Source organism: Arachis stenosperma, chromosome 3, assembly GCF_014773155.1.
Source record: "Arachis stenosperma cultivar V10309 chromosome 3, arast.V10309.gnm1.PFL2, whole genome shotgun sequence".
Lineage (NCBI taxonomy): Eukaryota > Viridiplantae > Streptophyta > Magnoliopsida > Fabales > Fabaceae > Arachis > Arachis stenosperma.
The window spans coordinates 16,057,010-16,084,307 of NC_080379.1; the positions used below are offsets into that span (position 1 = coordinate 16,057,010).

At 34.3% G+C, this 27,298-nt stretch overlaps 4 protein-coding genes across 7 annotated transcripts; 3 read left to right on the forward strand and 1 right to left on the reverse strand.

Moving 5' to 3' along the window:
• Positions 1 to 7,452: 7,452 nt before the first annotated feature.
• Positions 7,453 to 11,298, forward strand: LOC130970683 (splicing factor-like protein 1). Of its 2 annotated transcripts, XR_009082094.1 has the most exons (3): positions 7,453 to 10,052; positions 10,690 to 10,726; positions 10,949 to 11,298. XR_009082094.1 is itself a non-coding variant. In XM_057896842.1 (2 exons), exon 1 carries the CDS (start codon positions 7,597 to 7,599, stop codon positions 10,021 to 10,023), a length of 2,427 nt encoding a protein of 808 aa, XP_057752825.1. In that variant the 5' UTR covers positions 7,453 to 7,596; the 3' UTR covers positions 10,024 to 10,052; positions 10,949 to 11,298. The 2 variants fall into 2 exon arrangements, 1 of the variants encoding a protein (XP_057752825.1); XM_057896842.1 differs by lacking the exon at positions 10,690 to 10,726.
• Positions 11,299 to 14,266: 2,968 nt separating this feature from the next.
• Positions 14,267 to 18,015, forward strand: LOC130969557 (uncharacterized). Of its 2 annotated transcripts, none has more exons than XM_057895334.1 (10): positions 14,267 to 14,366; positions 14,447 to 14,505; positions 14,630 to 14,693; positions 16,015 to 16,054; positions 16,396 to 16,461; positions 16,606 to 16,814; positions 16,904 to 16,967; positions 17,098 to 17,189; positions 17,296 to 17,529; positions 17,605 to 18,015. In XM_057895334.1, the coding sequence occupies exons 1-10, from the start codon at positions 14,334 to 14,336 to the stop codon at positions 17,737 to 17,739; spliced, it is 996 nt and encodes a 331-aa protein (XP_057751317.1). In that variant the 5' UTR covers positions 14,267 to 14,333; the 3' UTR covers positions 17,740 to 18,015. The 2 variants fall into 2 exon arrangements, with proteins under 2 accessions (XP_057751317.1, XP_057751318.1); XM_057895335.1 differs by having other exon boundaries at positions 14,272 to 14,366; positions 16,396 to 16,455; positions 17,605 to 18,014.
• A 1,607-nt stretch (positions 18,016 to 19,622) lies between these two features.
• LOC130970531 (uncharacterized) lies at positions 19,623 to 21,400 on the reverse strand. Of its 2 annotated transcripts, none has more exons than XM_057896646.1 (4): positions 20,972 to 21,400; positions 20,541 to 20,703; positions 20,183 to 20,276; positions 19,623 to 20,083 (listed from the first exon to the last, which is right to left on the reverse strand). In XM_057896646.1, exons 1-4 carry the CDS (start codon positions 21,277 to 21,279, stop codon positions 19,800 to 19,802), a joined length of 849 nt encoding a protein of 282 aa, XP_057752629.1. In that variant the 5' UTR covers positions 21,280 to 21,400; the 3' UTR covers positions 19,623 to 19,799. The 2 variants fall into 2 exon arrangements, with proteins under 2 accessions (XP_057752629.1, XP_057752628.1); XM_057896645.1 differs by having other exon boundaries at positions 19,623 to 20,095.
• A 1,104-nt stretch (positions 21,401 to 22,504) lies between these two features.
• Positions 22,505 to 26,667, forward strand: LOC130969795 (uncharacterized). Its single transcript, XM_057895685.1, has 14 exons — positions 22,505 to 22,758; positions 22,849 to 22,982; positions 23,202 to 23,351; positions 23,481 to 23,592; positions 23,746 to 24,049; positions 24,180 to 24,393; positions 24,539 to 24,628; positions 24,736 to 24,991; positions 25,151 to 25,263; positions 25,765 to 25,863; positions 25,947 to 25,994; positions 26,107 to 26,217; positions 26,319 to 26,409; positions 26,498 to 26,667. The coding sequence occupies exons 1-14, from the start codon at positions 22,527 to 22,529 to the stop codon at positions 26,596 to 26,598; spliced, it is 2,055 nt and encodes a 684-aa protein (XP_057751668.1). The 5' UTR covers positions 22,505 to 22,526; the 3' UTR covers positions 26,599 to 26,667.
• Positions 26,668 to 27,298: the final 631 nt, after the last annotated feature.

Here is a 27,298-nt window from a genome sequence, read left to right on the forward strand (position 1 = left end):
TTAAGAAATTAACTAAATTAATTAATGATGACAAACATTATTTTTGAGCAAAATAAATAATTAGTGTTGATTAATTATATCTACTAATTAACTAATTGTTTATTGTTGCAGGCCAAATGGTGATAGCCCAAATGGAATAAAAGGCATTCAGCAAAGAATATTGGGCTGAAAGTAAAATAAAAAGCCCAAGCAAAAGCAAAGGAAGAAGCCAAAGAAATCAGATGGGCCAAACGGGTTACATGATCCAAACCCGAATTGATTTTCATTTCCCACCATAATGCTCCAACCAAAGCAACGTTCTTCTTCCTTCTAATCAAGTCACATCAAGATTTCAGAAAAAGCAAGAAAGAGAAAGAGAAGAAAAACTTCTTCCATAAGCCATTAACCAAAGAAGCAAGAGAGAGAGAGTTGAAGCTTGAAGCACAGAAGCTAAAACAGAAATCCCAAGCTAAATCAAGCTTAAGAAAGGTAAACCATATCATCTTGCATGAATCAGATCTTCATCCTTTTCTTCCCTACTCTCTGCTCTATCCGAAAATGGCTGTGAAGGGAAAATTGCTATCTGCCCTATTCTGCTGTGCATCTACGGTCTTAATCAAGACTTGGGGACCAAGTTGGTATTCAAGGGTTCAGATTTTAGTTGACCATTGGAAAACAAGTTCAGTTACATATTCATGGCTTTCGGTCAAGTTGAAAAAGTCAGAAGGAAAGGTTCCAATTTGATGATTGAAAAGAAAAAGTGAATCTGTGGCTGGTGAAGCTCAAGGCTCAAGATGTTGACCTTGGAGGAAGAACCAAGGAACACGCAGGGAGATAAAAGAAGAGCTTGCTGTTCATTCAAGGTAAGGAGAGAAAACCAGAGTTTGAGAAGTTGAGTTCTGTGAAGTATTCCCTGTGAAGTTCCTCTACTTGGACAATGCTCTCTATCAAAGAAGCATTCTGCCAACACTGAAGAACAAATTCAGAGGTTTGCAAAGCTGGTTTTTCACATAGCTTAGAGGTTGTTGATGAAGTCAATCTCCTTCATGTTTTTCTGATTGTAATGTACTTTTCTAAGCTTATCTTTCTGTAATTTCTTGAGAGAAAAGGCAAAGTGAGAAAGCTTAAGAAAAAGCCATGAGTGAAAAGGTTGAGAGATACACTTGAGAGAAAAGCCTAGAGTTAATTTTCAGATTTCTTTAGGTTGGTTAATTGTCTTGTATCTTGTACTTGTTTGGTTTCCCTTTCTTAGTTGGGTTAGCACTAAGAGAAGATAGTTAGGTGTTAGCATAGCCAATGTCAAGTTAGGCTAGAACTTGAGTGTGAAATTGGTGTATGTAATACTGTTAACTATAGTGAAATTCTTCCATATTTGTGGAGGAGACTGGATGTAGGTTGCATAGCACAAAGCAACCGAACCAGGATATATGCTGGTGTTAGCTTCCTCTTCTCTGTCATGTTCTGTTTTCTGTTTTTCATGAGACAAAAATAAATTGTCTCATAAATTTCCGCTGCTGAGTTCAAACAGAATCAGATTCGTAGCTCTGCTTAAAAAAGGGTCAAAACAGCAACTGTAAAAGGAAGGCATAGATTCAACCCCCCTTCTCTAAGCCTATCACAACCTTCATGTAGATATGGCATCCCAAGAGAGATGATCTCGGATAACAGGAGACAATTTACCAACCATAAGCTCGCCACCTTTCTAACAAACTCTAACATCAAACATTATTTTAGCTCAGTAGAGCACCTGCAAACTAACGGACAAGTTGAATTAGCTAACAGAATTATCCTGCAGGGACTAAAGAAAAAGCTCGACGAGGCTAAAGGAGAATGGGCCGACCTCATTCCAGAAATCCTATGGAGTTATAATACCAGCATTCAATCTGCCACAGGAGAAACCCCTTTCAAACTGGTATATGGCGCAGAAGCACTCATTCTAGTAGAGGTTAGCATCCCAACATTAAGGACTGAGCTCTATGATCAATCGAATAATTTGCAAGCTCGGACAGCCGAGCTGGACCTTGTGGAAGAAGAAAGAGACATTTCAACCATAAAGCAGCAAGACAGAAAGTAATACATAGAGCGAAGACACAACAAAAGAGTAGTTCACAGGTCTTTCAACAATGGAGACCTCGTACTCAGACGAATAGAAGAAGCTCAGAAACCTCCGGCACATGGCAAATTAGCAGCAAATTGGGAAGGACCTTTCCAAGTTCTTCAAAACCTCGGAAAGGGGGCTTACAAACTAGAAACCCTCAAAGGAGACCAACTTCCAGGAACATGGAATGTCTCCTCCCTAAGGGAATATCAGTCATGATATAGTCTGTAAAATCGCAAATGATGGTACTCTTTTTCCCCTCCGAAGGTTTTCTCCCAAAACACATGGGTTTTACTCAGAGAGGGTTTTAACAAGGCCGGACGCCACGAACCACTATACAAAAGTAATTTACGTCGTATACAAAATATTTTTACCATAACAATTAGAATGCATTTCAGTTAACAACATTATCCGAGCTTCATACTCGGAAACTAACATACCTACGCCGAGCATAATACTCGGACAAATACAAATAACCAAAAATACCACAAAACAGTCATTATTGACAAAGTCATCATATGTGAAATAGCATATCAAAGACCATACTCAATACAAACACACCACTTGGCATGGCAAAACATTATTACTATCTTTACCAAAATATCATATCCCATAAAAGGCTAAAGCAGTCATTATCAAACCAAGCTCTATGCTCGGAAACCAAAACATCACAACCGAGAATGATACTCGGAATTATTCAAAAGACAAACAAGTTAAATACAAAGTTCTAAAAGCCTAAGGGCCACACACAAAGCTTTCAAAAACACAACCTAAAGGCCTAATATGCCTTATCACTAATACTAGACTCCCCGCTATCACCTGAAACAGCAGCCTCGTCGTCCACAAGCTGCCCATTCACAACCACTTTAGTTGCGTCAAGCATATCCGCATCTGCCCCAGGAAACAGCACCCGCACTTGAGAGACAGCACGCTCCTGCGCATAGGCCTCATAAACCTCAGTCTGCAACTCCTTCACCCTCGACCCCGAGCTCTCTTTTTCAGCCTTCTTCCGCTGACTAAAGAATGACTTCAATCCAGCAGTAGTAATTGTCGGCACCTTGTCACCTGTACGGAAGGCCAACAGAATAAGAACAAACAAGGACAAGACAACAACAAATAAAAAACAAACTAATTTACCTAGATATTTCAGAACAGCCAGTCTATCAGAATCCCATTTTAACAACTCGAACACAGATAATAATCCCTTTGGGCCCAATTTCTCAAACAGAAACTCCATCATAAGTTGATCATCAACTGACCTATCATCTACATCTAGAGCTTGCATAGGTTCGGAACACCAATATAGAGGGAACTTCTCAACAAGATACTCATTCAGATAGAAAGGAAACTCCTCAGACACACTCCTCACCTTAACATACATGGTTTTAAAATCCTTAAAAGAAGACTTGTAAAGACCGAAAATAGCACGACAAGGATAACTACTAAGATTAACCCAAAGACCTCGATTAACCCCTTTAGCCTGGAACAAAGAGAAGAACAACCGAAGAGAGGGCGGCTGCTCAAGGAATTCCATCAACACCTCAAAGGCCCTTACAAACCCCCAGGAATTCGGGTGAAGTTGACTAGAAGCACAGTTTAACCAGTAAAGCACACCACACTCAAAATCAGTAAAAGAAACCCTAACTCCCAACTCAGTAAACAAACAGCTGTACATATAGAAGTAAGCCCAGTCATCACGGCAATGAAAAACCCGGTCACCAACATCACAAGGAAGTATTTCTATCCTTATATCACTACCGCTCCTAACCCAAACATTCGAACCCAGCACGTCAACGGACTCCTTATCACTAAACTGAGACACATACTCCTTAACCCTAGAATCAACCCAACCATACAAATCCCCCTCACCCACATCAGGCTTTCATCTTCCATAAAACAAGGTACAGAGAACCAAAATTAAGAAACGAAGAAGGAAGCAATGAAGACACGAATTATCACTCACCTTTCTTGCTCATTTCTCCAAATTGCAGAAGTACCTAATACAAAAAAACTAGGGAAAGCAAGCACATTTATTACATAGTGAAAAAGCAGTTACATATGAAACGTTACCCTTTGATCTAAACCATCAGAAAACCCACGATCAACAATCAGCAAATCAAACGGTCAGGAGCTCCTTGAAACTCACAGCACAATCAAATCAATCATTCATTAATGCACGAAGAACAACGCAGGCATTAAATGCTACAGACAGTTTCAAAAAACAACGCGCCAAAACTAAGACGAGCTCAGGGGCTATAAGGAACATACACAACAAATATAGCGACCGAGGACTTCGCCATCCAGGGTGTACAAGCTCGCCTTAGTCCTGTCTAAACCAAGGCAAGCTTGGGGGCTATGATACGTCACCCATATCCTCAGTCGCCCGGAGTACTCGACACGTAAATATCTGAGGCTGGCGTCACGTCAACCAAGCTCGGAACGTGAGCAGATAAGCTCGGCCTCACCCATTCGAATAATAAGACACGTGCTCAACAAAACCTAATCACCAAAACAGAATATCATAACCAACCTACAAACTAGGACTTATCCACAGGAAACGGTAAAACAATCCCTATAAAGCCGAACTAATATTCTCGGCTGAGGATCAGGTTCCATTACCAGTTTTCATATTCACTTATTCACTCTCACTTAACTACTCTCTCTCTTAATATTATCACTAACTTGAGCGTCGGAGTATCTTTTGCAGGTATTTCCGCCGCGATGTTTGATCTTGGCCGACGTAAAGCTCTTTCTCTCGGTTGACGACTAACTAGGAAGCGCTTAAACTCGGCCTCCCCAGTGTTCAGACAAAGAATAATTAGAAGCCAACAAATGTTTAACCAGTAGTTTTTACCGATCTTATTATATTCTGAGGTATTCATTTAAATTATGTTTTTTTTTTTTTTTACTTTTATGTTAGTCTTTGTTTGTATCGTGTTGTTTTGGGTATGTGTGTGAGTACTGTACTCTGATGGTTTAGCGAACCGTTTAGCCTCATTCTAATTATTCTATTAGAATTTTTTTTGTAATCATAAAAATATATTTTTTTTTATTTTTTATTTTTATAATTTCATCCATTTTATGCTTCTTTTTTTGACCTCTCGATGCACTTTGTTATATTTCTCTCGGAACCATTATTTTTTTTACCTTTAACATTCTCTATTGCATCGCAAGTTTAACGTATAATATTTTTCTTTAATTTACTTACCCAATTAATATTTTAATCATCCTTTTACCTTTTTAATTTGTCCCCAATATTTCACGTACAAAAATATTATTTTGTGTTTTCTCTTAATGAAAAACTAATTTTTTTTATCTTATATGTATTTTTATTTTTTTGAACACGTCTGTACCTATCAATGATGAATTGAAAAAGTCTAATATTTTGTTAAATTTATTTTTTTCTTTTTTAAATTATTTTATATAGGATAAATTATTTTTAAAATTTTTAAATTATTAATTATATAGAGAATTATATTTAAAATTTGAGTACATAAATATTTATTTTTAAATTAAACTAAAATAAATAAATTATATTACAAAAACATAATTTATTTTGACTTCTATAATATCATTTATTTGGTATATGGCACGCGTTATTTGATTAACATATAAAATATGTAACATAAATACTTGGTGATAATTAATTACGGTGGGGCAAAAAAAATAATAAAAAATAAGAAATATAAATAAATAATTTTGAAAAATAATAAAATTAAATATAAAATTAAAAATAAAATAAAATATTTTTTATCAATTAAAATTATGCATGAAAATAAAAGTGTTTTGAATATTAATTTTTATCTCCACTTTAAATTAAATACTATTAAAAATAAATAATTAAAATTAATAACGTTTATAAATACTTAATTTGTAAATAATATTTTTAATTTTTTATTTTGATTTTTTTACACATAATTTTTAATTGAATAATCTTGAAGCGTTTATATAGTTATTTTTATGGTCAATAAATCTGACAGTTTTTTGTGGACTCAAAAAGTTATTGATAAAGAGATGTATGATGAATTAGGAAAGATTTGTTTCAGATACACAATTTTTATACCCTCCTATTTTATTTATTAATTATTCTTATAGTTTGATATTTAAAACGAAAAAAATAACCATTTTCATTTATTCTATTTTTTCACTATTTATAAAAAAATAAGGCCTCTTCGTATTTAGATTTATATTTTGGCCGACCACTTAAAAAATATGAAGACAAATATGAATATCCATGACATTTAAGTAAAAATTATCTTTTATAAATAACTAACATGTATTTTAGTTTATATACTCTTTTTGAATCAAGATAATGTTATTATCATTATTTTTTAAATTATATTTTGGTTTTTAGTAATTTTAATTTTAATAAAATATGATATAAATAAAGTCCCGTCAACATTAAAATAAAAAAGTACTTATCTAATAAATTTGAAGAGTGAATGATATATTAACAAAAAAATAAAATTAATTTCTTAAAAACAATAGAAAAGCGGCTGAACAAGCACTAATATATAAATTCTTAATAAATAAGATGTACTATCATTTAATTTACATTTTGTCATACATAAACAAAGATAAATATCATTTTTTTGTCTTTTAAAAAAATTCAGTGCAAAACAAGATATCTCAATTCTACATGTTTTAATTGAATTAATTGAACATCTCTATAATAAGAAATCAATTAAATTTAATAATCTTAAATCGTTTATATAGTTATTTTTATGGTCAATAAATATGACCGTTTTTTAAGACTCAAGAAGTTATTGATAAGAAGATGTATGATGAATTACAAAGAAATTTTTTTCAGGTACACAATTTTTATATTCTCCTATTTTGTTTATTAATTATTCTTATAGTTTGATATTTAAAAACGAAAAAATAAGCATTCTTAATTATTTTATTTTTTCACTATTTTTAAGGAAATGAAGGCTTTTTTAAATTCAGATCCATATTTTGGTCTATCACTTAAAAAAATAAAGACAAATATAAATATTTATGACATTTAATTAAAATTATCTTTCGTAAATAACTAACATATATTTTAGTTTATATATACTCTTTTTGAATTAAGATAATATTATTATCATTATTTTTTGAATTATATCTTTTTATAATATATATACCTTTTTATTATGTGCTTTTATAATTTAATTTTTTAAAATTTTTTTATAATAATTTAAATTTTAATAAAATATAATATAAATAAAATTACTTTAATATTAAAACAAAAAAATATTTATATAATAAATCTAAAGAATAAATGATATATTAATAAAAAATAAAATTAATTTAGAAAAGCGGGCGCTCATATATATATATTATATATATATAAATAAACCCGAGTCGCAGCGTTTTGTACCCTTTTGTAATAATCTAATCTCAGATAAGAAGAGAGTTTCTCATCTTGCTTCGCATACGAGTATACGACAATCTTGAATCTATATTCTTCTTCTTTCCACATCTTCGAATTAAAACCCTAACCCTTCTCTCTCTCTCTCTCTCTTTCTCTGCAATCCATGGAGGCTATCGATTCCAACCCTAACCCTACGCCTCCGCTTTCTTCATCAGAGACCCTGAATTCATACGATCCATCCTTGCATCTTCACAATTCCGAACCTCACTATTCAGATGCTGCCAACACTACTGACCCTGGCCACCCGAACACATCGGAGAACGGCCAGGCAGCCGTCGGTGCTGATGTGAATTACCCGCCTCAGGTCGCCAAACCTTTGATATCCGAGAACGGGTTGACCGGTACCACCACCCGCAGTGGCACCGACAAGGACCAATCCGGCGGCGAGGAAGAGACAACCAGCAGGCGCCGACGTAGGAGCCGGTGGGACCCGCAGCCTGATTCCAACGACCAGAGCAACAGCTGTGGCGGTGGCGATGCCGATTCTGGCACCAAAGTGAGGAAGAGGAAGTCGCGGTGGGCTGATGACGATCCGAAGCCAGTGATTCAGCTTCCTGATTTCATGGGAGGTATTGAATTCGATCCTGAGATTCAAGCTTTGAATAGTAGGCTACTTGAGATTAGTAGAATGTTGCAATCGGGTTTGCCTTTAGATGATCGCCCTGAAGGTGCTCGATCCCCTTCACCTGAACCTATATATGATAACATGGGAATTAGGATTAACACTAGGGAGTATCGTGCTCGTGAGAGATTGCAGAAGGAGAGGCAGGAGATTATATCTCAGATTATTAAGAAAAACCCTGCCTTTAAGCCTCCAGCTGATTATAGGCCTCCAAAGCTTCAGAAGAAGCTCTTTATACCGATGAAAGAATACCCTGGTTACAATTTCATAGGGCTGATTATTGGCCCTAGAGGTAACACGCAGAAGCGGATGGAGAAAGAAACTGGTGCTAAAATTGTGATTCGGGGTAAAGGATCAGTGAAAGAAGGTAGGCTGCAACAGAAGAGGGATTTAAAACCTGATCCTTCGGAGAATGAGGATTTGCATGTTTTAGTGGAGGCAGAGACACAGGAATCGCTTGATGCTGCTGCGGGTATGGTGGAGAAGCTCTTGCAACCTGTGGATGAGGTATTAAATGAGCACAAGAGGCAACAGCTTAGGGAACTTGCAGCCTTAAATGGGACGATTAGGGACGAAGAGTATTGTCGATTGTGTGGTGAACCTGGTCATCGTCAATATGCTTGTCCTACAAGGACTTCAACATTTAAGAGCGAGGTTGTCTGTAAGCATTGTGGCGATGGTGGACATCCAAGCATCGATTGCCCGGTAAAGGGTGCTACTGGGAAGAAGATGGACGATGAGTATCAGAACTTCCTGGCAGAGTTGGGAGGTACTGTTCCTGAATCTGCAACAAAGCAAACTCCTACGCTAGCGATTGGTCCTGGCAACTCTGCAAGTAATCCTCCTTGGGCAAACAACAGTGCTGCTTCAACTGGTGGTAGTACAGCACACCCTGGCTTAGGTTCTGCTACGATTAAAAAGGAAATTGATGATACAAATTTGTACATTGGGTATTTGCCACCCACTCTTGATGATGATGGTTTGATCCAACTGTTTCAACAATTTGGTGAGATTGTTATGGCCAAAGTTATCAAGGATCGAGTGTCAGGTTTAAGTAAAGGATATGGATTTGTGAAGTATGCTGATATTCAAATGGCAAATAATGCAATTTCGGCCATGAATGGTCATCGCCTTGAGGGCCGAACCATTGCTGTGAGAGTTGCTGGTAAGCCTCCTCAGCCTGTTGTACCTCCTGGTCCTCCAGCATCTTCTGTGCCCACTTATCCTGTTCCAAGCCAGCCACTTGGTGCCTATCCATCCCAGCAATATGCTGCTGGTGGTCCAATTGGTAGTGCGCCCCCTCCAAGTTATGGTGGTACCCCTGTTCCGTGGGGTCCTCCTGCTCCTCCTCCACCTCCATATGCTGCTTATGCACCACCTCCTCCTGGGTCAACAATGTATCCTCCTATGCAAGGCCAGCCTCTGCCTCCCTATGGTGTTCAATATCCGCCTGTCCAGACAGGCCCTCCTGGTGCCACATCCCAACCTGCATCCAGCAGTGAAGTTCAGCAGAGTTACCCTCCTGGAGTGCAGTCTGACAATAGTACCACTACTCAGTCTGTACCCTCTATATATGGGAACTCGGTGCCTTCAATGCCTCCACCACCTCAACCTACTTACCCTGCATCATATGGTTATCCTCCATACTACAATGCAGTTCCTCCACCACCTCCCCCTTCTGCGCCTGGACCTCCCTCTACTTCAGACCAGTCCCACATTGGGAATGTGCCTTGGGCCAGTAATCCTCCGGTACCACCTCCTGCTTCATCTGCAGAGAAGACAACATATGGTGCAGATCAATCACAGGGAATAGGCAATGTGCCTTGGGCCACAAATCCACCAATTCCTCCGCCTGCTTCATCGGCTGCAGATTCAGAGTATGAGAAGTTCATGGCAGAGATGAAATGATCTAGTTTTGTTGGAATTGATTTCCAAAGGTGCGTGTGTCATCTCCATTTTTGGCCCATATGAATGTTATATTTGATTGAATCTATAATTCAATTGCTAACTTGCTTTTTACATCTGATGTATAGCTTACTTTGCATTTAGTCATAAGTCCATGTCGTTTTTTAATTCACATAAAAGCTTCTTGTGACTCATGTACTGTAGCTCTTTCAGCTGATGAGCATCCTGAGAAAACCATTACTTGTTTGGATTTACTTTAATTGGAAACAGGTTCTTAGTAAGCTTTCCCTTCTGGATTTCAGCTTGCCCTAGTAACTCATGAATATTGATATAAAAAAATTAATTATACCAAATTATTCGGTGTGGTCATATTCATGGTTACATGCTGCTGTTTTGCATTTGAGTTGCGATTTTCATCTGCAGCTTGGACCCCCAATGGATATATATAAGTGGTGTTTTCCTTGAAGTGTTTCAGAAAAAAATAGAGGGCCATCTCTGAACTCCCTGATTTTCTCCCCCTCCCTCCCGTCTCCCAAATTCACACCAACGGACCAAATGAAACACACACACACAAGGATGATAATTAAACTAATTTAATTAATTATGTAAATCAACTTATTCACCTCTCTTTGTTAACTTGCTTCCACTTGGGCTTTTGTATATCTGAAGGGCCCTTACAGAGGGATGGGCAAACTGGTATGATTTTGTAAGTATATGTGATATCCACATACTTTAAATTTGATTTATTTCAGCTCCAGCTCTCTTGTATTGTGTCTTTAGTGTTGTATACCTTTTTTTTAATTTCTACTTTTCAAGTGGTTTAAAACAACTTGCAATATTAGCTATGGCTTTTTATATTTTTACTATTATATTTAATCAAGATTTTGTCTTTGTTAACACCTCATTGTTATGATGCAACATTGTACAGGCCTGATGTTTCTTGGAGCTCTAACCTCTTGCCATGTCTTTCTTCGAAGTATGGGACTCACTTTAACCTTGCTGTGTACTCTTATGAACTTTGCAGAGTTTTGGGCTAGAAGTTGAGAAAAGTCTTCATACAGTAGACACAACATCAGAGCTTATTATTGTCATGATTATTATTAATCTCTTTTTGTTGTGTAGGACTTAACACCGTCTTAATTATTTTCTTTTGGTATTTTATTGATTTATACATTAATGTCTGGTTTCTAATGTCTCATTCTGAAAGTTTGTCCGAACTTCTATGGCAGCTGGTTCCTGGTGTTTCATTGATAAATTTGTTTTGTCATTCTTGGTTTATTGAGTTCATTCAGAGCTGATTCTGAGTTCTGACTTGTAGTTTTTATGATGAGACTAAATCATTTGTTTTTGATGGCCCTAAGTCTCATAATGGCTTGGTGCTGAAGCTGCCTTTTAGATGCCTTTAATCATACACCTCCTTCCTGAAGGTAAATCATGCCTTGTCATTTCATTTTGGGCATATTTCGGGTTGGTTTACAAGATAATTAAAAAAAATGTATATATTTAACAGTTGCAGTGTGGCAGGTAAAAGATTTCAAACATTTTTTAGGTTTTTTGGCATGTTGAATGTCAAAATTTGGTGTCCTTTCCACATTTCTCCTCAATTGAACTTAAGCTGACACGGTGTTATGAACACCAAGTTCTTGTATGATGATGATACAGGCAAGTATGAAGTTTCCCATTTGTTCTGAGGTGATCATTCATATGGTCCTGTGAGGAGGGCAAATATTGTTGGGCATAAGATCGAGGCTGAGATGAAATTGATTGTTGGTAGGGTTTTGAGTCGTTTTCACATGCTTCATTTAGCTGTGTTGCTGGGTGAAGATAAGATATAGTAGATGATCATAGTATTGTAGAAAACTCCTTTATCTGTTCTTTTTGGATTAAAATGAACAATTGAATTGTAATGCCGCTGGGATATAAAGCTTTATGGTCGCCAACAATTAAATGTTAAATTATTGTCATGAAATCCTCCAGTCATATTAGGGCCTATTTAGTTTGCGTTTTCATTTTCGTTTTCAATGTTTTCTAATTTTAAGATTCTCTAAAGAAAAAAGAAAAGTAGTAAAAAATCTAAAATTCTGTTTTTACTTTTTTTTTTGTTCATTTACAAAATCTTAAAAAAAAGTGCAAATCAAATAGGCCTTTCGTTTTTCTAGTTTGTTGGTCTGTCGAGGTAAATATGTAGGTTCTGGAAGCCCTCCTAATGGTTAATAGGTACTATGTCCACCTTTCTAGTACTATCTAAGATGTGAACTATCAATTGCTCAGTGGATTTGGTGTTTCCATTCTCAGAAACGTGTTAACACCTGACACTAAATGTAATATGGGCTGTCCTCAAGATTCTTGAAATGCGATTTATTTTGAGTGTTGAACATGATTGTTTTGCAGTATTTGTGAGTTGATGTTTTGATTGGGAAGAGAAGAGAAAGGGTTTGAAGAATAAGTTGCACTTTTAGGTAGTGTTTACTTTGAGGTTAAGGATCAGTATTGTGTTTGGTAGTTTGAAGCTAAAATTTTAGTCTTTGTCTTCAAAATTTTAGTCCCTTATTAAGTACTTCTAGAAAATAGAGACAGATCTGAAATTTTTTGAAACCAAAACTAAAATTTTAATACTATTTTATTTCTGAAATAGTCTCATCTAATTTTTTGAATTTTTATTCTACCCTTTCTACCTTCTCACCTCTCCAACCTCGATAGTAGGGTGATGTCTCCGGTGCATCTGAACAGATCTCACTCTGGTCTCACCTTTGATCTTGCTTGCCTCCACGGCCTCTTCAAGAGGAAGAGCCAGAAGCACTGGGAGAGGGTGGAACAGATCTTGCTCTAGTCTCATCTTATTTTTATGTTTGTTAATTTTTTTTTTTTTTTTTGTCTTTCAACCCATGTTTATAAATTCTAGTTTTTGCGTTTAGTTTTTTACTTTTGTTAGTTCTTTTTATAATAATTTTTTTTCGTTTACTCTCTTATGCATATTATTATTATTTTTTTATAAAACTTCTATTACTTCTTGTTTATATGAATTTTTTTATTGTTATTATTATTATTATTTTGTATGGAATGTTTTTTTGCTTTGTATTATAATTTTATTAATTCTATTAGAGTACTAAAGAGTACTGAAATTATTAAAAAAATAAAATTTATTTAAATATTTAAAATAAAATTATAAAATAACATAAAATAATTATTTAAATTTATGTTATTTTCTATAATTTTTTATCTCAGAATAATTTTTAATGATATAATTCAAATAATATTTAATTTAAATAATTTATTTTGAATAAAAATTATTAAATATAAACCACATTAATACCAATTCACTTTTGATCAAAATTAATTTTCAAAATCAATTTTATAGAAATTTCCGTTTACAAATGTTAGTCCCAACTCACACTAAATTGGATAAGTTAAAAATTAAGAAATTAACTTGAATATTTATTCAATCAATTCTGTAGTATCTTAGACTGACCAATTAACATGGTGAGGTTTGGAAAACAAAATTAATGGTTCCAAAAAATCATTATTTACTTCATTTATTAAATTATGTAAATTAAAAATAATTCAATCAAAGCTGCGAAGTCTGGAATCATTGGCGTTGTGATCTTTCTGAATAAGGAGGGTTAGAAAGTCAATATGAGCGAGATAGCAACAATCGGTTTTCTTCACCCCTCATAAGGAGAAGGGGCTTATAATCTCTATTCTAATTAAGACATTCTGCGAGTTACTTTTAGGTGAGATGGTTAAATAGAGAGGAAAGAAATAAAAAGAAAAGAAAGAAAAGAAAAGAAATTAAGTGAATTTTTATTTTTTTTAAATGTGTTTGGATGAAAGGAAAATAAGAAGGAAAGAAATAGTATAAAAAGACAATTTTACTTTTATATTATAAAATATATTGAAAAAAGTAAAGGGGTAATATTGGAAGTAGAGAGAGATAAATAGTTTTCTCTTCATTTTCTCTCCATTATTGGAGGGAAAGAAAATTGGTAGGTCGTACCAATATTTTTCCATTCATTTTTTTCCTCTTCCATTTCTCTCTTCAACCAAACAAAGAAAAATAATTATTTTCCTTCCAACTTCTTTCCTTTCCTTTTCTTTCCTCCCATTTTCACTTCAAACAAACACACCATTAGAGTTGCGGTCTGAGAGTTGAATTGTCACCACTTAAAATTAATTATATATATTAAAAGTGAAAACCCTAATCATCCGACAATTTAAGTGAAGTGGTTGAATCATCATATAGCAATTCATTTACTCCGAGTTCGAGTCTCACTTTTTGCGAAAAATAATCTTTTTGGCGCTTCATCTTCTCCGTCATGGATCAAGATCCTCCTCGAGCTCCTCGGAAGGTAAATTTCAAACGCCAAACTCTCTCAGATCAACTCTACATAACTTTTATTCATTTTTATTTTTTCATTTCTGCGCGCAGATGAAGTTCACCCCCAATCCTCCACCCAAAAGGAAGCCCAAAACCACTGCTTCCCACAGGTACGTTAGTTAGTTCAATTTTGGAATTGAAATTCTCAGCCATCTTTACTCCAAACGAACGATAAATTCATTAGTTCGTTCATTGTTTCTAATTAGTGGAAATTGTTTTGAATTTGCGATGCAGGAGAGATGCTGAAGGACAACAACAAAATCCCGAAGAGGATAAATCCCTCTTGCGTCGTTGGAATGTAAGTAATCCTCTCTAGTCTTTCCATTTCTTGAACGACGGTGAAAATTTATGTTTCTGTTCTGTTTAATTTAATTAATAGCCTTTCTTAATTATTTTTTGTTTGGTTACAGAGAAAATCAGAGTCATGAGAGTTCAGTGAAAATAATAATTAGATATCAGTACATTCCCGTAACAGACTAACAACAAATTAGCAAGCTCATAGGAGGAAAGAATAAAAGAAAAAAAAAAGATGTAATAGAAAGAACTAAAGAAAGTCAAGACTTAGACCGCTTTTGTTTTTGGTACATATGTCCATTAAAATATAGATACGGGAGTACATGTATGGTGTTTGTTTACTGGAACGGTCATACACAAGCAATACCAACTATTAAAAACATGTATTTTGTGTCTCTCTAAAATGTTGAGACACAAATTTCTAACTTGAAATACTAATTCTTTCAATTTTCTTTTTGTCCTAAACATCATAAAAATAAATAAAATAAAAACCCTTTCCATTTAAAGATTTACTAATTTAGTTTCATTTTGAATAAAATATAGTTTTTAGTTGTCTATTTAGGGTAAATACCTTTAATTGAATCTTCGATTTAGAAATTGAATGAATAAAGAGGGGAAGCAAAAAAAACATAACAAAATTTTAGGATATGATACCATCATTATTGAAAGATAAACACGCTTTATTTATTTTTTATTTCTTTTCTGACAAAAAAAAAGAAAAATGTATCACAATCTTGAATCTTGACTGCTTATTATTTTAGGAAACACAAAACTATAAAATAAAAACTAATGATTTGTTATAATGTATGTTTACAGTTTGACTGCTTTTTCTTTTTATTTTTTTATTTTTAAAAAATAAAGAAGAAAGAAATCCCCAATCTTTTAGGTTTTCTTAGTTAGATCTTAAAATCAAGTGTAGAACTGCAAGTATGCAAGCTTTAAAAAGGTGAATGTTCTTTGAAGATCACTAACACGTTACTCTTTAACTTCCACGGCAAATGCTATTGTTATATGGATATTATTATAAGGGTTTAATTTTGATGCACTTAAACCATTTTATATCGTTGTTCAATCATGTTCGTTCCTTTGTATGACCATTCACACGTTGGTTTTTGAAAGTAGTTATTTTTGTTGACGTGGTGATATGTAATTTAATGCATGTGTAAAACAACTTTACACTATAGGCTTATGCTTTTGTTGGAAAGCATTCATGAAACGCTAATAATGAATATTTGAATACTGTTCTTTTAAATTGACATCATAAATCTCTTTCCCCCTTCCTTTGATAAAATGAGATTGACTTCCTTTATTTTCTTCATTTGCAGGAAAATATTGCAAGACGCACACCTAAAACTGAAACAAAATGTAACTTTTTGCTGAAATTTTCTAAATATTATTGTTCATCTATATATCAAGCCAAAAGGCTGATGAAAACATGAAAGACATATTCCTGAAATATGCATAGCTTTAGGGAAACATTTGTGATAGATGTAGAAAGTTTTTCAAGTTATAAGATAACTGTTGTGTTGAAGAGGTAAAAGATCAGAACAATACAGCTTTATGGTCATCTTACCATGGAAATACTAGTTGAGTGGATTGGCTGCAAGAAAATGTATTGAACACCTTGATTGGTTAAATTTTTATATGCCCTGCTTGTTATTTTCATAGTTAATATTTTCATCTTGTTTTTTATGTAAATTTTGCAGCAAGTCATCAAGTTGCATTTGGTCCTGGAGATAGTTCTTCAGCTATGCTTCGGAGATATGGTAAAAGTAGCGGCTCGTCTTTCGAAGACTTTTCTAATGATCTTGCTTTAATACTTTCTTCAATTGCTGAAGATGATAAAAGTCATAGTTCAATTGCTTGTTATTTTCATAGTCAATACTTTCATCTTGTTTTCTATGTAAATTTTGCAGCAAGTCAAGTTGCATTTGGTCCAGGAGATGGTTCATCGCCTATGCTTCAGACATATGGTAAAAGAGGCGGCTCGTCTTCCGAAGATTTAAATGCTTTAACACTTCCTTCAAGTGCTGAAGATGATAAAAGTGATACTTTTATGTATGATGTTGAGGAAACCATGAACAAATCAGAAAGGAAAAGTAAAAGAGAGCACAAGGAACCATGGGTGAGAAACTGTCATCACTCATTTTATTTTAGTTCTCATCAGCATCTTTGTCGCAAGTATAAGAATCTGAATCTTTCACTTAACTACAGGATTATCAACACTCTTACTATCCTACTAGTCTTCCCCTGCGAATGCCCTATTCTGGAGATCCAGGTATGCTTTTATATACATTAACAAATGATCTAAGATCAGAATGAATATTCATCAAATAGAAAGATAAGGTGCCAAGGAACACAAGTTTTTTAGCATTGACAGCAGCATGTATTGGTTTTAAATCTGTTAGAAATTCTTGACGAGGAAGAATTTGGGGAAGCTGCAGCAAGTGTGGAGTATGACGAAAATAAAATCAATGCTGCTGAGGAACTTGGCCTCAACGTAAGTACTCTCAGATGACATTTGATGAAGTAATTCTACAATCATTATAATTTATACAGCAGAAACTGTTATATAAATATAATGAACAGAGTAAATTTTTCAACAGGAGAAGAGTGACCAACAAAAGATGATTTTGTTCAAGTTTCCTCCTGTTCTACCTTTCGAAAAGCCGACGGGGAGTAGGAAGGGGAAGGAGAAAGTTGGTACATCAACTGCTTCCAAAGAGCCTGGAAAGAAAGAGGGTACTCCCTTGGAAGGATTGCCGACGGGACATGTGGGAAAAATTATGATATACAATAGTGGAGCAGTCAAGTTGAAAATAGGAGAAAACCTATTTGATGTAAGTGCACGCAATGTGTTTTTCAGTTACTGCATTTGACATCTTATCAATATGTAATTTTTGTTTCTAATGCAGGTATCTCCAGGCTCAAATTCTCAAATTTTGCAATATGCTGCAGTGATGAACACTAAAAAGAAAGAGTGCTGTGTTCTTGGTCAGCTTGGTAAAAATGCTGTGGTCACCCCTGATCTTGATTCACTTCAACTCTAAGAAGACAAAATGTAAATATACCATGATCCACCGTCAAGTTAGAACAATCATTGACATGGTAGTGGAAGTACCCAGTTACTTGTTAAAAGAGATATTGGGAGTAAATATACGTGTGATTAACACCACTGATTGAGACTTGAGAGTAGCAAGTTAGATAATGAACATTGATTTAGGCACTGTGATATGACATGAAGAGTGTAATTACTATTGCTTGGTTGAAAATATTATTCCATGTAGGAAGTGCATAATTGAAAGATGTTGATAATATTCTCAAATGCTTATTTGGTCTTTTATATCCAATAGTTAGAACGAAGAGACAACAATTCAGGTATTGCATAAAATTACAGTCAAATTTGTTAACATGAAACAGGCTGAAGAAATAAAAGACGAAAAAATTCACATGCTATATAAACAGTAACTAAATCTTAGGGTGTTCAAATCCAAACCGATTCAAATTAAACCGCTCATCCAATCCAATCCAAACTAAAAATCGATTAAAACCGCACTAATTTGGATTTGATTGGATTATGTTTTTTTGTAAACCGCTGGATTGGATCAGATTTCGGATCTACTTTTTATAACCGATCCAATCTAATTCAAACCGCACAATGTGCTATAATATTATTATTTTATTATTATATTTACAATTATACTTATAACATGTTCAATTTATTATACATTTTTATATTATTTACGTATTATTATTATTCAATAAATATTTTATGTTTAAAATGTCATTTATTTATTTATTTATTTTAACTAACTTATAATTTTATTTCTATTGTTATGTTATTGTTGACTTTTTAAAATATTGTTGAGACTTATGTTGATTATTTAAAATTTGATGTTGAGTCTTATTAAATGTATTTAATTTTTTTAATGTATAAAACTACAAATCCAATCCAATCTAAATCGCTTGAAATTGGATCGGATTGGATCGGATTTTTTTTAAAAAATCATTCGATCCAAACCGCACCGCAAGTAAAATTAGTGTTTGGATCGGATGAGTTTTTTACTCAAAACCGATCCAAACCGCACCGCAAATATCCCTACTAAATCTCGCTGTAGAATAACTTCTAGTTCACTTCAAGGTTTATTTAACTATAAGGTCATCTGTGGAGTTTATTGTACATTATGTTAATCTGACTTCCACATCCCAATTTCATTGGAACACTTCTTGGATCTTCTTTACTAAAGCACTATTTATCTATTGTTTTGAAAAAGATCCCAGCTACGTGAAAAGAAATGTGTCCAAACGGTCAGTTTCGCAACTAACTCTACTTTGGTCGTTCATGAACAAGCCATCAACTCTTCATTATACATAAATGGTGTATGGTAAATAGTATTTTGTGAAGTGCATCACAGAATCAACCAAGATATTAGTCCATTTCTTTAACAAAAAAATACTTTTGAAAACAAAAAGAACAAAATTTATAGATACGAGAGTACACAGAAGTACATGTATGGTATTTGTTTAAAAAAAACAAAATTATGAAAAACACAGTCATACACAAGCACCAATTAAAAACATGTATTTTGTGTCTCTCTAAAATATTGAGATACAAATTTTCAACTTGAAACATCAATTCTTTTACAATTTTATCCTGCCCTCTACTGACATTAAAATGCTAAAATAATAAGAGTAAAATTAAAATATAAGTATAATAATAAATTGTGTATTCTGTCTTGTCTAATTTATCAAATACAATATGAAATTAGTATCTTTTTATATATATGTACTCTTGTGTATCTATGTCTATGTCTCATTTATGTTGAGACAACAATCATACCATGGTAAAAATATAATTTAACTTCACACATAAAATAATGCTAACATGTAAAAGTCCAAACTCCAAAGAGATAAAGACAAAAACACCCAATAATTTAACCATAAATTTGTAAAATAATGCTAGCATTGCTTTCATGCTAAACACAATTGATACTTCAAGCATGAAACAATATTTTTATCTGAGAAATGACCCAAAAAAAAACAGAAAAAGAATAAAACAGCGAGTCCCAATCCAAAACTTCTGTCCTACATCTCGTTTAGACAAATTATGTCAAGCCCTAGCTTGAGCTCGAGTCAGCAGCACAAACATAAGGACCATGATAGAAAGGATAAATGAATTTCTCAGCTTGTCATTGAAAGCATCCAGGCTTTCTGCATTTGCATGTGTCCTCCCGTTAAATATAAGTTGAAACAGCTTATTCACTAAATTAGTAATTTTCTCAATAATCTCCTTGAATATGGCTCTTGCACTCTCAAATATCCTCACAACAAAATTTCTTGCATGGAAGGAGTCATCACCATCATCGTCATCAGAAGTATCATGCTCCTCCTCATCTGATATGGAAGCTAATAGCAATTATCAGCATGAACTACAGACACATCTACACCTTAATCTGTGTTCAAGTATGAATTATGACAGACTTAAATACCAACCTGCCGAGATCGCCTCCCTCAATTCCCGCACAGCTTCATTCTCCAGAACAGCATCCCAAACAACTTTATCAGATGATAATGACTTCACCATTCTCTGCAGCAGCAACAACAACAATGGGTTAAATACATGTAATAATTTAAATTAGTAACAGTTAAGTGTGTTTTCCTAGCAGAACCATGTTACTGCTTTATATTGTCTATGTTAGATTCCGGAAAAAGCATATATTTTTAACGAAGTGAACATTATGACAGGGAGTTTCATACATAATCAAGCAAAAGCTTTTAGCTTTCATTCCTTTTTGTGTGCGGTTACATACAAGAGGTTCTGACTGAGACTAACAGGACTAAAAGAATTGACCTGAACATAAGGATCATTCTTCAACAAATGAAATGCATAATAAACTCTATCATATGCATTGTTAGGTTGCAATGATGCTGAATTATATGAAGACAAAGAGGGTTCTTCCCAGTCTGGGTCAGACACTTTTGAATCTGAAGAAGAAACTTGGTCCGCAAACACCCTGCAACATTAAACACGGTAACACTCAACTCCCACTATGCAATTACAACTTCAATACGCCAACAATCAGCCACCCTTATAGAATACGCTTTAAAAATGAGGTAAATAGAATATATATTTATAAACAAATATATATTGACGGATTTGGTGGCTGATTTTAGCGTGGGCGGAACGTTGTTCCACCTTACCTGATTGTTTAGTATTTCATTGTTTTCAAAATAAAAAGAAAAGCAAAGAAAAGTAGAAAGTGAAAATAAAGACATGCTTACTGTTGGAGAGCAGAGACAGCATGATCAACTTCACTGTGAGAAGGAACAGGGCCTATAACGTAACCACCATGGCGCTCAAACCCATCAACACAAACCCACTCGCTCTCATCAGCACAAGCGGATAGTTTCTTAGCGTAGAGAAATCGAGCGGAGGAGAAGGAGAGAGGGTTTAATAATGATGAAAGTTGTTCTTTGTGAGAAGAAGATGAAGAAGAAGAGGGATCACTACGTGGAGGAGTAACAGGAACACCAAGACTTTCCCTTGACCTTGAAACTACTCTGCCAACGCTCTTAAGAGACCTCAACATGCCGCCGCCACCGCCTGTGCCGTCAAATATCTTTATCCTTTTAGATTCTTAGTCGGAGGTGGGAATAGAACAGTTAAATTAGTACTACGCTATTCAGCCCCACAACCTCCACAGCAGTGTTATGATATGCAGAATCTAATAAGATAAATGAGCTACAGTTACATATTAGCCGTATTTGCTTGAACCCGCAGTACTTGCACATAAGCCTAATCAATTTGAATTTTTTAAATTTTAAATTTTATTTTAAAAAATAAAATATAATTTTTTATTATTTATAAATAAAAATTTATATTTTATTTTTTAAAATAAAAATTTAAAATTTAAAATATCTAAATTCAAGCATAATAAATATAAATTATTAGATAATTTAAATATTTAATTAAATTATTTAAAATAAAAATAATAAAAATTTCTTAAAAATTAAAAGTAAAATCATTAAATTTTGTTTTTTAAGATTTTTGAGCATATAAAATAATTTAGTTTTATTAAGTAGATAATGACTTTTGTAATCGATATAAACAATAAGTTTTAAAATTGACCTAATAAAATAAAAAAACACTCTACCCTAAAATTACCTCATAAATCATAACATTACGATAATCATATGCATATCTATCCATTATTAACTATGCATGAGTAAATCGAATAAAAAGAAATAACCATCCAATTAAGAATAATCAACATAGAACATTCGATATATTCATTGTTCACATTGTTTAGTATTCTCATTATCTCTCCATACTTTTCCAAAATGATTTTACTCTGTATTCTTAATTTTTGAACATTTTAATTTTTTTTATTATTTTAAATTTTAAAAATATTTTTATTAGCCATTTAATTCTTTTTTTAATAGAAGTATAAGTTAAATTTTGTTTATATTTTAAAATTTAAAAGATTAAAAAATCTCATTTTAAAAATTTTAGAAATTGATATGGATAATTTTTTTTAAATAATTAATATATCGTAATTAAAAAATTCTAATATTATAATAATTCAAATAACAATTTAATGATTTGCAAATTTTCCTCCGTCACAATATATATATATATATATATATATATATTCTTTCCCAAAAATTGACAGCCTCAACCCAAGCCAAAATATGACAAATGGACACTTCACTCACACACATTCCTCCACGTGGATTTTTAAATATTTTTTTTATTTTTCTAAAACAGTTATAGTTCACAGGACAGGAGCCACTTCACTTCACTTGCGAGTTCTTCTTCCTCTGTGGTTCTTTCCCAATGGCTCTCCTCTCTTTCCCTTATTTTCCTTCTCATTTTCCGTCACTTTCCTTCTCCCGAAACACTCGGCGCTGCTCTCCTTCCTTCAAAATGAGTGCGCAGCAAACTGCTAATACGGCCATTGTGTGGTTCAAGCACGACCTCCGAATCCACGATCACCCAGCCCTCACCGTTGCTCCTAGCTTCCAATCACTCCTTCCTCTTTACGTCTTCGATCGCCGTATCCTCTCTCGTCAGTATTCGCCGAAAGCCCGAAACACTCTTTCAGATCTTAACTCCCTTCGAAGAATGAAATCTCACCATGTTGAATTGCTGATTGCAGGTTTCTCTGATGAAATGCTGGAACTGCTCCTGTTCGCGCTGCAAGATTTGAGGAACTCCTTGAAGGAACGCGGCTCCAATCTCATGATTAGATTCGGGAACGCAGAGCACGTCATACAACAGCTTGCATCTGAGGTTGTTACTCTTCAGTTAGTTAGTTACTTCTTTAGTTGATTAGTTACACAGTTAGTTAACTTTTATAGTGAGTTACTTAGTTGATTAGTTACTGATGACTCCACAATACATGTCCGTGCATAATGAGAACTTTTTTTCCGCCAAAGTACATAATGAGCTCTTGAATTAAGCATTATCAATTGCTTTTGTTGAACAAATTCATCGCCCAGGGTGGAACAGGTGAATGCCAGTTGTGTATTTGCAGAACAAGAGGTGGAGTATGAATTGTACTTGCTTTTGGATGTTGTGAAGGAGTGTATGAAATCTGTCACGGTTCGAGAACGTGCTCCTAGGATTGAATTATGGAACACTCCATTTTATGATGTAAATGTAGGTATCCAATTGATTCTTGGCTTCTTTGGCTATCTAAATTGTTCAAGAGTTGAAGAATTTATATTGGTGATTACTTTTATTAACTTGTCGATAATTGATTTGGTCGTTTCTATCACTATCCAATAGGTTCTGCAAAATCTTCCTGCATCGTATGATGACTTTAAGAAACTTCGACTACCTGTAACTGAACCACTTCAGCTGTCAAAATTTCCTGCTGCAGACATGGAACTGGACTGGGGTGAGTTCTGTGGTGGTTGACTTTTCTTGTCACTTGTCATGAATCTTCTTTTGGAAGAGTATTTGATATTATATTTTCCATTTTTTTTAATCCATTTAACATCTTGCACTTGTAAAGTGGCCAAAGTCATATGATAGATTTTCATTGAAATAGGTACTCTTCCTGTATATGATGATGTAAAGAATTTCATTACCAGCAACCAAGGGAGATTGAGAGAGAGGTGGAACTCAATCAAGTTGACATCAGCTGAAACCTTATTACGGAATAAAATAATGAAGTCTAGTGAAAGCAGTGAAGGAAGTTATGACTCTAGGCAACTGCAGTCAAAGAAATCAAATGAATCTGTTTTCCTGTCACAAAAAGGTAATGCTGTAGGAGGTGGAACAAACAATGTATTAAATGCCTTGGCTGCATATTTGAGATATTTCGAGGGAACAGCTCGTGAAGACTGGCAAGAGTATGTAGTAACAACCTGGCTTTTGTGATTATTTGTTGGCTAATATCTTCTAGGGTCTTGAGTATGGAGTCTAGAGGTCAGTTTAAAAAGACGAACAGTGAAATGTCTTTTCACCTTTAAATCTGTGCAGGATACATGAAAAGGTACGTGCTTCTGAAAGTCGGAATGGAGCATCATTTATTGCACTTTTTGGTCCTGCTCTTTCCCTTGGCATTATATCTAGAAGAAGTGTACACTATGAAGCTATCAAATATGAGAGAGAACGAAATGCAGGATTTATATCTCCCTTTGGATATTCAGCTACCACAATTGCAGGAGCAGTTGATTCTGTGTGCTCAAAGGAGGTGCTAGTTTTAGCAATTTTGCTATATTAGAATACAATTTTTTTTTCTGCCTTATTGATTTGGTTATTTCTTATTAGTTGTAACAGAAAACTTGCCTTGACCTTTCTTATCACATGATCTATTCATTTAATGTTTTGGAACATAGTGGTACTGGCTTATGGCTTTGAGAAATCAAACAAATAATGATGGGATACACTCAACACGGATGTGGAAATGGAATGGTTTTCTTATTCAGGTATTCAACTGATTTCTCATACTTAACGATTGATTCATTTCCAATTGGCCAGTCAACTCTCTTTTGTCAATTTAATGAATTAAGAACCCAAAAACTGGTTTTGTTAGTATACAGTTGCTGGCAATGATGGCCCTGCTGTTGTTCTTGTGCATGGATTTGGCGCTTTCGCAGAGCATTACCGTGACAACATAAATGGTTTAGCTGGAGCTGGAAATCGTGTTTGGGCTATTACATTGTTAGGATTTGGCAATTCAGAAAAGCCAAATATTGTGTATACTGAACTCTTGTGGGCCGAACTAGTGAGAGATTTTATTGTTGATGTTGTGGGTGAACCTGTCCACCTTGTCGGGAACTCAATTGGTGGTATGATTACATAAATTGGGTGTACTTCCTCTAAAAAAATCTGTCCTTTTCACACTTACACACTCACAGAAATTTGTAGCTTGGTGCATTTCTTTTTTTTTTTCCTACTTGTCTCTTCATCCGCTGTTGATGATTTTATAATTGTTTTTCTTACTCCAGGTTATTTCGTATCCATTGTTTCTTGTCTTTGGAGTGTTTTGGTCAAATCTGTAGTCCTAATCAACAGTGCTGGCAATGTCGTCCCTAGTTATACATACATACCTTTACCTGAAGTAAGTGTAAATCAGAACAACTGAAACTATACCATAGAACTTGGAGCATAGTAGTACATGGATTTTTTTCTGTTTGATTTATCTGGAAAATGACTTCTGCATGAGACTATTTATTTTGCTGCTTTAAATGATTGGGGCGGATTACTAGATTTTTTATTCACCAAATTAAAAATAGAATGAAAGAGCGAAATGCATCAATGAAAGTTGGGGTTTGGGTGATTGATTTGGTCCAAGTTAAGTTTGTTTCTTAGATTAGATATATCTATGCGCACACAGCCAACATGTATGTGTATATATGTATATTTCGTATTCTAATATGTATTCTATATGAATTGCTGATTTGGTGTCTGATTTTTTATGCACACCTAGTATGATTGATTAGATTTAATTCAAATCTATTTTATAATTTCTCAAAGCATTTCTTGTAATAATATGACAATCTTGATAATTTATTATAAAATAATTCAATTACCGAGTTCTATAACATGCTTTCCTATTCAGGATAGAAAAACTTCCGGCGCCTCCTGGTTGGGCTCTCGTGTTCTTCTACTATATTTGAGGTTACGGATTCAGGAGTTAGTTAAGAAATGTTATCCAACTGTAAGTGTTTCAAAGGTATAATTATGTCTCACATTTTTGGTGTGGATATTGCTTGGTTCTGAGGCATTTAACTTCGCATGCAGCGGACAGAAAGAGCAGATGATTGGCTCATAAATAAAATGCTAAGAGCAGTATCCTCTTCTTCTTGGCTTTTACTTTTTAGTAATTTGCTTCACTTTGAGTTTTGCATTATTCTGATGTATATACATGGCTCATTTTGCCATCTCCTTACATATGTAAAAGTCTTATGATCCTGGTTCTCCTGTGGTCGTGGAAAGCATCTTCAGTTTTAATCTTTCCATACCTCTTAATTTTCTTATTGAAGAATTCAGGGAAAAGGTTCTGATTATACAGGTAGTCTAACGTTAATGGCAAGAAAATTTGAAGTTGATATATGTATGTGAATTAATCTCTGGTATAGCTTCGTATCTTGTTATTGATTTCTTTGTTATCAGGGGATGAAAGATCCAATTTCTGACTCCAGTTCCAGGGTGGCTACACTGAAAGAACATTGCGATGGACTTGTAATTAAAGAATTGGATGCTGGTAACTATAACTTTTTATACTTGTTCATCTATTGTTAACTTTTAATTTTTTAATGATATCCAAACTTTTTAAACTTCTAACATTACAGGCCATTGTCCGCACGATGAGGTGCCAGAACAAGTGAATGATATCCTTTATGAGTGGATACCTAGGATTGAAAGCCAAATTTTGACAGGGTCCCCAGCTTAAAGTCTATTGATGTATATAGCAAAATGTAAATGTATATAATCATTAATCACTATTCATTATTACTAGAACATTTTATAATTTAATTTTCTTTCTTACTTATTCATATAAATTTTAGTTTGAATTAAATTGGTCCATTTCTAAAAATAGATCCAACATTCTATCCAATTCCTAAGATTTGCTAAAACTTAGGGTGCGTAAGAGAGTACTTGGATTGGACTTTGATGAGCATGGATATAGGTGATGGAGAGTTTGAGAGAAAGGAATGGGTTGAGTTTCTCGTCAAGACGTCGTGGTATGTGTACGGTGTTCCTAAGGCAAGGGACTCCAATGCCACTAATGAACGGGAGGACTGGGGTGTTTGTTTGTTAAAGGAACTGGAGCGTCACGGTTTGAATCTCATTTTGAATATGTAACAACTCTGCCGCTGCATATATCCCCTCTTTGGCAGTGTAAGTGTGTAACCCTTCGACCTGGCGTTCCAAATCCAGCCTGAATGAGAGCTAACGTGCCACAAAAGATTAATATAGAGAATCAACTCTTCCACGATCAGATAAAGGAGTTGCAAGTCTACTATAATTCCTGCCTTCGTGTGTATTCATGGGCTTGTAAACAACCTTTATATTTGACCATCTGATTGTGATAAAATACATAAGATGATGACGATGAAGAAGGGGAGGAGCATGAGAAGGAGATGAAGAAA